The following is a 10,229-nucleotide window of genomic DNA, read 5'->3' on the forward strand; positions in this document are numbered from 1 at the left end:
GTTATAGATTTAATTTTTATCCAAATCATGTTTAAACGTGAGCATTTAAACACTTTGATTTTACTATTGGGTGGGTGTGATTTTGAATGAGTTTTCAGAATATCAATTCCGCAAGCACATCCGGCTATGAACCTAGGTTTTGATACAGTCTTGCTCATCAACTCTTCTAGTTGGTACTTCAACTCATTCCAACCTTGCAAATGAGGCACCTCCAAAATAAAGTGTTATTAACATGTAAGCACAGGGCTGTGCTTTCCTTGATTGAGTCCATACACCTGTTAGGCAATCTTCCTCTTTTCCTTCTACTCTCAATTTTTACCATGAATTGTTGTTTTATCTGGGGAAGCGGGGAGTCATCTTATCTCATATAAATATCTTATTCTTTGTTTACCTATTGTGGCTTCTTGTGAGAACTCAATTTGATCTGCTTTTGGGCCCATTTATTTGTCTTTTTCATGATCCATGATATCTATAGTATTTTCCTGCAGTCTATTTTAGATCTATATTGCCCATCTAGTGATGTCCACATATACAGGAATATGTTTAGTTGCCTGATAAAATTGTTGTGAACAAATTGTTGGCTTCACTGAATTTGCTAAGTTGTTCTCCTGCTTCATTTCTTGATCCTAGGTTAAATTCTCCAACAATGTTTTGTTCTCTTTTGCTGATGCAGCCAGTCTGATGTCTCTCCATTTTGATCGTTCTGGACTCTTACAGAATCTAATCTCCTAATGGTGGTAATCTCAGCCTCCTTGACACACTCAAACAGCCTGACCATGTTAAGTTGGGCATCTAAGAACCTCATCAAATGCAAGATCCCCCTCTCCCCATTTCTACTGACTTCTAACACAGTTAATTGATGAAGGAACAGGGATCTCACCATATGATGTAAGGGACGTCTACCTCCTGCCCGTGCTGCTTCATCTGTGAACCGTCTCTCAAGTGTAGGGAAATGGGTGGAACTGGAGCCAGTTAGAAAGCATTTTCTGGGCTCCCAATGCATGAGGAAATGGGAGAAAGTGGAGAAAAACATGTGAGGTGGGATCTGTCAAATTTGCCCATGTTGAACCGTAGTGCCTAGTAGGACTTATGTGATTGAGAATAAGGAGATTGGGAGGGAAAAGAAAGGAGCCCATTGAAAGAAGTGGTGTCTGTCTTAAGAACAATGACTCCTGTCTCTAAGCAGATTGCTGAGCTAGGAGGAGGTGACCCTGTTTGATGGGGTTAAGTGAATTCTCTGTCTTCTTTAAAGACAGAATGCCATGCAAAGAAGACTATTCCACCCATAAAGAAAATTATTTCCCCACTTTCCCCAGCTCCATCTGATGAAGTTCTAAGAAAGAGATTGGAAGATGGAGAGAACAGCAAGTCCCACATAACTTGGTGGGATTGGATGTCAAAAGCATCATTTTCAAATAAACAGATCTTTTAGGGCAGGTGTTCTCAAACATTTTTAGCTATGGAGTCCATTTTAAAGCTCAAGTTTCTCATGGTGCTCCAAGAAATGTTTATATATTATTATATTATATATAATGTATGTATATCAGGCACAGGCAACCTTTTTGACTAAAAAAAACCTTAACATTAACTTAACAGTGGAAGACCCCAGGGGGCATCCAATCCAACCCCCTTCTGCCATGCAGGAAAAGAACAATCAAAGTAGCCCCTGAGCAATGGGAGGGAAATAACAGTAACAATAAAACTTTATTTACATTCCGCCTTCTCTCCCCAAGGGGACTAAGGGTGGATTAACAACAAAAAATGACAAAGATTCAATGCCAGGTCTGATTCATAAATAAGAAACATAAAACAAACAACCATGTCCCCAAAAAGATATCAAACATAGCAGATATTTGACATAAATTATATAAACAGTAACATTCATTTAAATAATTATTAAAATATTATGCAGCCAGTGAGGTCAACAGTACCAACTAAGCCAAAAGCAACTGAGTCAGTGTATGGTCACAAATTCACAATGTGAACTTCTAATCATCATCCTCTCTATATGCCAATGAACAGAAGCCCCCCCCCCCCTTCAAAAATTGTCTGCACAAATGATCTAGCAGTGAACCAATAAACCATTTCATTTGAACCTTTTTCATCAAATGAGAATTCCAATCAAAAAGCTGCTTTTCCAGATATTTTGTCAGATCAACTTTCACCTTTGGTTCATGCACTAGGATGCTGTTCTTGCTGACAATAGTAATAATATCACATTCCTTTTTTTGCAAGTTTTTGCTTATTTAAGGGCTATTCCCCCCCCCTCCTCCACACACACACACACACACACACATACAAATTCTATGTTTGTCTATTGGGTCATAGAAACTGAGATGAAGTCATGGTCACAAGAAAGGCTATCTTCCAAGATAGATGAGTGAGTACAAGTTCTAGCTTTCAAGGTGATGTTATTGGTGTTGCCTGAGGTCGGAAGTTCTTAAATCCCTGAAGGCAGGTCTTGATTAAAGAGATGGAAAATACTAACGGAAGGCCTGCTGCCCTTCTAGAGGATGAAATTGCTGCCACATAGCATTTTGATGATGATAGTGAAAGCCCAGATTCCGATAGATGGATAAGAAATTCTAGGAGCAGTGGGGTAGGTGCCAAGAGGGAGTCTGAACCTTGCTGCTGAGAGAATGTGGTAAAGCAATCCCATTTATATTAACAGGATTTCTTTGTGGAAGGTCTGTGGGACAAGTCCAGGATGTGCCTTATTGGTTGAGACAGTTATGAGGTGAGATGCGCCATGCCATCAGGCAAAGATGGTTGATCTCAGCATGGAGGATCTGCCTGTTGTGGCAAGAGAGGAGATCCAGTCTGAATGGCAATCGAGGAAGGTGTAAACCAAGGCTAAAGAGTACACCATGGGGTCACAATGATACAGTTGACCTGGTTGCAGTGGATCCTGGATATGACCCTGGTGAGTAGTGGCAAATAGGTAACAGAATGTCTGCGTCCAATCTAAGAGGAAGGCATCTCCAAGGCTACCCACCTGTGGCTGAGGAGAAAGGCATGCACCGTACCATGGCACTTTGTGTTGTGCAGGGATGCAAACAGGTCTATTTGTGGAACACCCCATCTAGACTCCTGAGGGTGGAGGGACTACTCATGGGTAGTTTGAATGGACCGATTGAGCAGGTCGGCCCTGGAATTCTCAGTGCCTGGAACGTGGACTGCCAGAAGGTAAATGCCCCAGGCAATGCACTCATCTTGCCCTGTGGCACCAGTTGCTGGACCCGTCTGAAACCTCTCCTTGAGGGAAAGGCTCCTTTTGAATCGTCAGTTGGTGCCCTGGGCTTCGCTGTCCTCTCAGCCTCAATCCACTGAGAAGAGAGAGCGGAGGCTCTACCCGATTGCTCTGGCTGGGGCTGGCTTGCCGAGAGCCCTCAGCAAGTCCGCCACATTGCCATCTTCACACAACGGAAGTTCATCTAGCTATAAAAAAGGAAACAAACCTGTGTAAGCTGGACCGAATAGAAATATGAAAATAAGTATCCTGAAGGTCAATAGTCATGAACTATGCACCCTCAGGAAACAAAGGAGGAATGGAAGACAAAGTTACCATGTGGAACTTGCAATAAGAAACATATTTATTTAGGTTCCTCAAATCCAAAATGGGGTATAGTCCAAAACATGATTACTCAGGGGAGGAGTGTGTTGTGTATTTGTTAGCAAGTAGAAAGAGTTATTTTCTTCCCCCGATGCTTTGAAAACTTATCATTTTTTCAAGATGTCTTCAGAAAAGTGTAGAAAAATAAAATTCTTTCCAAACAAAATGAAATCATTATTATTTGGTACTCTACTAGCTGCATTTTAAGAAAAAGATTCCTAATTGAGTATTTTACTTGTCTAAGGACTTTCGTGTTCCTCTTAGATGTCACTTTCAATGCTTTTGGCACATTATCTGTCTCTGTTCATAATAAAACAAAAAATATTCTTGTGTCAGAACATGCTTATGTAACAATACTACCAAGAAATGCATACAATATCAAAACATTAAATTTATTTGTTTTGTTTTGGAAAACTTTTGAAGTAAGTACTGCTGAGATTTTTATAGCTCAAATTCTCAGCATGAAATTGTGTCCTAAAACTAAACTCAGAAATGGGTTACAAAATAATTTTATTGTTTATTTTATTAAGGAAGCTAAAACTCAGTTCTTGGATGCATGGGTTATTACTTTGGAAGTGTAAATCATTCCTTTTTTTTTTTTTTTTGCTTCCTATACAAAAATGCCTGCATGTTTCTTTTACTGCTTCTGTCTGTCTATCTGTTTGTCTTTGTTGGTATTCATTCTCTTTGCTTTTCCATCTCTAAATAATATACTCATGTATTTCAGTCTGCTAGTGGACTTTTCCCTACTTAGGTTATAGAAACTTCCAGTCCTAAATTACAGCATTACTGTAACCGAGTGCTATGCTACGAAGTCCTGGGTCCTTTCATTTTGTGAACATATATTATAATCCCCACATTCACAAGGGATATGTCCCTGAATTTACCATGGATGCCAGAAACTGCATAATAGTGAAGTCTATTGAAATGAACTGCTTCTGCCAGAAGTTACCATAGAGTTGTGCTAAAAGACCTACAAAATTGCTAGAATGATATTCTCACTAGGAATTTGCGGAGTCCTCTAGTATGACTCTATGGTAATTCCTGGAAGAAGAATTCTATTGAATCACCTGGATGATCTAGAAAATTTCTACAGATGACAGACAGATGGATGCAGACAGAAGAAATCTCAGGTACCAATTGTAAGTATATGAGGAGTCATACTATACCTTGATTCTACTTTTACTGCCATGGCAACATGGAATTTTGGGATTTATAATATAGGAAGGGGTTTTGAGATTTCTGAGCCAGAGAACTCTAGTGCCCCACCAAATTCTAAAACTCAAGATTCTGTAGAATGTGCAGAATACATTGGGTGTGTAAAGTGGAATCATCATGTTATTATTGTGTAGTGAAAAAGCTCTTGGATCCCTCTCCATGTGGCATAGTGTATTATTTCCTGTCCAAATGAGGGAATATTGACTAACCTAGCTTTTTTTCCCTTCTCTGTTGTGTGTGTATACATAGTATCTTTGGAATTTGACCATTGGATAACATATGTGCTCTCAACATGCATCTACTATTTTTTTAAAAAAGATGGAAGGGGTAATTAAAAAATACTGTGTTCCATCTAAATAATGTTGTTACATAGCATTATTGAGCTTATTACTAACAAGAAAGGAATAGAAGTTGAAATATTCCACCTTATTATGATAAATGGTTTATATGTACCATGAAATAGTTATCTTCTGGTATCAAGTGATTGTCAGCCCAGTTTCTTTGAATTCCTAGTAAACAAGACATTAGAATGAGTATGTGTTAACATTAACCATAGGTTACAAAATATTGGGAAAATTAAAACAACACATTCTTACATGCAATAAATTGCAACCAGTTGAGTTGCACTTCCCCTAAAATTTGGAATAGGACTATATCGGCACTCTTTCCACATTTTTCTTTTTTTGTTTTCACAGATTTAGGTCATATTTGTCCTTGGTGACATTTTTACTTAAGAACCAGTTTTTGATTAATTGAAACCAATCTAGGATGAAACTATAGTAAACACCACATAACATTACCAGTCTGTTATTGTAGACACATCAGAGCAAATCCATTCTTTGGAAATTGGGTTAGTTTAAATCTGCTTTTAAATTGTACTTAGTACTGAAGTGAGATACAATTAAGATTAAGCAAGACAGTTATAAGAAAGATTTGAATTGCCTGCTCAAAAACAGTAATGTTTTTGACCTGCCACACATAGTTTAGAAGCTAATTCTAAAAGCTTTGGGGCTATTGCCACCACCTTTAAAAAGAAAAAAAGGCCCACTTCATTGAGTTGGGTGCAACATAAGAAGGCTTATCCCGAAATTTTCCAAAGTTGTTAAAGAAGATATGATAGATGTTCTTACTAGATGTTAATCAGCCTGTGCATTTTGGGTTAGTTGAAGATTCCTTCAAGTGTGCTTTATTGTGGTTAGCAACCCAGGTCTCTATTGTTCAGATCCATCTTTTCAAGGAATGGTTGGATTATTGGTGCTTTTGATTGTATATCAACCTGAGTATTATAAACAAGTCACACAACCCAAGGAGCACACTTTTCTTTAGAGAACATGTACTGTCTCTCTTGGTCAAGGTGGAAAGATATCTGAAGTGGACACTGCCAGGCGTAAGGCCACATCCAGCCTCTCCTGGATCCCTAATCTAGTTATCTAGTGCTCCTCAAATGGTCACACTCCTTCTCCATGAGAAGGGGTTTTGTTTGTGTATGTGTGTGTGTCATTCAAAAAGATGGTAATTTTGCTCTTACAATTTGGTTACTCAAGGTAAAGGCTTCACAATAACATATGCTGTTTTTTATAATAGGCTCTATTACATTTGTTTTGACTCACCACTGTGGCTAATCCGATGGGTTTTTTTTTAAATGAACATAATAGTAGATTGCTATATAGCTAGTAATTAAGATAATATATCTCAATTAGTAGCAATTAATTAGGATTAGAAGCAACTAATGATCTTGGAAAGAGGCCCAGAGATGGAGTTTATTCTGTGTTCTATAACTTCTAGTTCTTATATGATGTCTATTCCCAAAAATGTCCACACACCACCATTTCCAAACTTGAGTTCATTTTTAAATGTATGTTCTATATAATGAGTCTGAACTAATAGGGCCTCCGGTGGCGAAGTGTGTTAAAGCGCTGAGCTGCTGCACTTGTGGACCAAAAGGTCACAGGTTCAAATTCGGAGAGGGGAATGAGCGCCCGCTGTTAGCCCCAGCTTCTGCCAACCTAGCAGTTCGAAAATATGCAAATGTGAGTAGATCAATAGGTACCGCTCCGGTGGGAAGGTAACGGCGCTCCATGCGGTCATGCTGGCCACATGACCTTGGAGGTGTCTACAGACAATGCTGGCTCTTCGGCTTAGAAATGGAGATGAGCACCAACCCCCATAGTTAGACATGACTGGACTTAACATCAGGGGAAACCTTTACCTTTACCTTACCTGAACTAATAGACGTCATTTCATATGAATTCATTTATGAATCTTTTCCTTCTTCAGTGAAGTGTCTTGTAGCTGGCATTAGAGAAAGGTGAAAAGGTGTGTGTGTGTTTCTTTTCCAGTTTTGATACTGTATCTCTGTCAAAAGCAACTACTTTCAGTCATAAGCTTGAATGTGAATCTTCTGGTATAATTTTCACCTTATAGCCTTGGCTAGTACTTGGATGAGAGACCACCAAGGAATGCCAGGTGCTTTAGACTATATTTCAAAGGGAGGAACTGGCAAAACTTTCTCTGAGTATTACTTGCCTAAATAAAACACTATGAAATTCATGGGATTGTCATAAGTTGGCTGGCAGTATGAAGGCACAAACACCACAATCACCCACATTTGAGATGTAATCAGTTTTAGAGGCTTAACTGTGCAGTAGTTCACTTAGAGATTAAGCCAGTTGGAAACGCTAAAGTTTTAGAAATTACATGTACTGTAAATATATTAACTAGTTTAGTTCTTGGAATAGTTCCAAGGAACTAAACTGTAGGAAGTGTGTGAATCATCGTATTAATACTTTGACCTGATTCAGCTTAAGTGCTGGAGCGAAATTATCCACAGCACGGTGCAGGCCAAGGCCAGCCAACACATTACCAAGAAATTTTAAAAATCAACAATGCATACTCATAAGAGTTGATATATATCATAATCTAGCATGATTAGGATTTTGTGGATGGAAGAGGAAGACTGTTAGATTGACCTCTATGCCATGCAATCTTTTCACTAGCCCTATACTATAAATCTGGGGTCCCCAAACTAAGGCCAATGGGCCGGATGCAGCCCTCCAAGGTCATTAACCTGGCCCTTGCCCTTAGTTTTAGATTTAGGCTTGCCCAAAGTCTGAAATGACTAGAAGGCACACAAAAACAATCCTAATTAATTTGACTATTTTATTGGCAAGAAGCAGGCCCACAATTCCCACTGAAACCCTGATAAGTTTATGTTAGTTAAAATTGTTCTTATTTTTAAATATAGTATTGTTCTTTCATTGTTATTGTTGATGATTTTGCACTACAAATAAGACATGTACAGTGTGCATAGGAATTAGTTCATTTTTTTTTTCAAATGATAATTTGGCCCTTCAACAGTCTGAAGGATTTTGGACCAGCCCTCTGCATAGAAAGTTTGAGGACCCCTGCTATAAATGCACTACAAAGACACTTTGTCATCCTAAAGATTTGCATAATGTGGTATTATGAAGCATAGTCTTCTCAGGAGTCTGTGAAAATAAAATTTTCTCTTGGCACTCATGAGAAAACTGCAGTGCAGGCGAACTATTAACAAATGTTTTTATATAAATGTTTCTTCGAATGAGGATGGTTGATACTCCAGTTATTTTTATATTGTTTGCAGTCATTCAGACAATTACAAGACAATACAAATAAGGATGCAAACACAATTCTAAGGAGTCATGGCAAAGTTTTACAGATGTTTTTATTTGAAGTAGAAATTAACTGCTTTTCTTTCAATCATGTTAAGAGTTCCACATCTCCTTGGCTGAATAAGGAAATTGCAAACTAGACTTATAGGCTATGATGATGATTTGTGTGTGTGTGTTTGTATGTGTGTGAATTTGTAGATGTGACTGCTGCAGAAGAGGTGAGGAACGTGGACACTCCACAAATTCTTCATTCTTGCAACTGCAACACACACACACTGAAATTTGCTCTTCTAGAGGATTTTGGAGGGCTGTTTGCACTATGCACAGAAATCCACTTGAATAGGACCCATGCATCTCAGTAAGAGTAGAGGAAGCTTTAATGCAAAAGAATTATGAAATCCTAGCTCAGTGTCCTTTCAAGAAATATTTAAAGATTAGTTCACATTGATGGGGCTTAATTGTTTTCTTTTATATGAAAAATACTCTCCCTAGATTTTCATTTAAAGGTGAGAGTTACTTCATTATATAAAATGCATTATAATTAAGAAGTAACTTTTAGTTTGGTCACACACACCATAGCCACTGTATAACTCTGAAGAAAAGCTTTCTTTGTGTTTGGCTTGTGTCACACATTTAGACTTGTTTGAATAGTATACTTATCTCCAAAGGTTCACCCCATGATGTTGGTTTAATCTTTATAGATTCACAAGCCCTTACATGGTTAGGGCCTTAATAGAAAGGTACTTTCTGAAATGTGGATGAGTGGGATACAAATTAAAATTTCCCCCTCCCTTTTACAGGTCCACCAGGAAGGCGAGGAAAGCCTGGACGGCGAGGAGAGCCAGGTAAGCCCTTATATCTTGTGAATTAATTATAGTAAATTATATACATTGAGAAGAGAGAAAGTGCAACCCATAAGCCAAGGCAATTTTCTGTGTCCCAAGATTCCCTTGCCCTTCAGAAACGTCCCTCCTTCAAAGTATTGGGGAGCAAGGGGGTGCATTGATTCATCTCCAGTAACAGTAGCAGCTACAGTGGTCGCTTTATTGCAATTGGGGGCATTTATATAAACACCTCACTTTTTTCAAAACAGAAGTACAAAGACATTAATTTCCTTTTTGACAAAAGAATTGGTGGAAGTTTTAAGAATGTGTGGGGCTCTGAAATGTGCCCAGCAACTACTGAGGAACAGCAGTAGTAAGGGAGGTGGGGTTGACAATGGCAGAGGATCTCTCAGGGACAATAACAGTGGCACCATAGATAACATTTGTTGGTATTGCACAGAGGGAGGTACACTCAACCCCATTTAAATGTATTTTACATATGATGAGGCAAAATTAAACGAGATATATGCCACAAGATGAAATTCCCAGGTTAGAAAGCATTCAAATACACTGCTGGAGTAGAATAGAGGACAACTGATTTAGTTATGTGACTAATGAAGCAACTGGACTCAAGCTGAAAGGTTGTTGAACTGTTGATGTGCTCAGAGATGAAAGGAAAGCCGCAAGCTGCACAAAATATAGGGACATGGCCTGTGATTGACATGAATTGGGAGAAACTGGACGTAGAAGAACAAGAAATGGAGCATATGAACATCACAATGCATAGGGTGAGCAAGCTAGAATGGACAGGAATTGTCAAGTACCTCACCCTGGAATCACCAGCAGAGTGGTCATACAGTCCATGGTTAGCCAATTAGTTCTCAGTAACAATAAACTTCAATTGGAACAAGCAACAGAGGAGCC

General features: G+C 38.7%; 1 protein-coding gene across 1 annotated transcript in view; it reads left to right on the forward strand.

The window, feature by feature from the left end:
- Positions 1-9,381, forward strand: part of LOC134296154 (collagen alpha-1(XXIII) chain-like) — a 335,719-nt gene extending 326,338 nt beyond the window's left edge. Inside the window, exon 3 of the mRNA XM_062970311.1 lies at positions 9,282-9,381. Within this exon, the coding sequence (XP_062826381.1) occupies positions 9,282-9,352 (71 nt within the window). The 3' untranslated portion in view covers positions 9,353-9,381. The remainder of the gene's footprint in view (positions 1-9,281) is intronic.
- The last annotated feature ends 848 nt before the right edge of the window (positions 9,382-10,229 follow it).

Source organism: Anolis carolinensis, chromosome 2, assembly GCF_035594765.1.
Source record: "Anolis carolinensis isolate JA03-04 chromosome 2, rAnoCar3.1.pri, whole genome shotgun sequence".
Classification (NCBI taxonomy): Eukaryota; Metazoa; Chordata; class Lepidosauria; order Squamata; family Dactyloidae; genus Anolis; species Anolis carolinensis.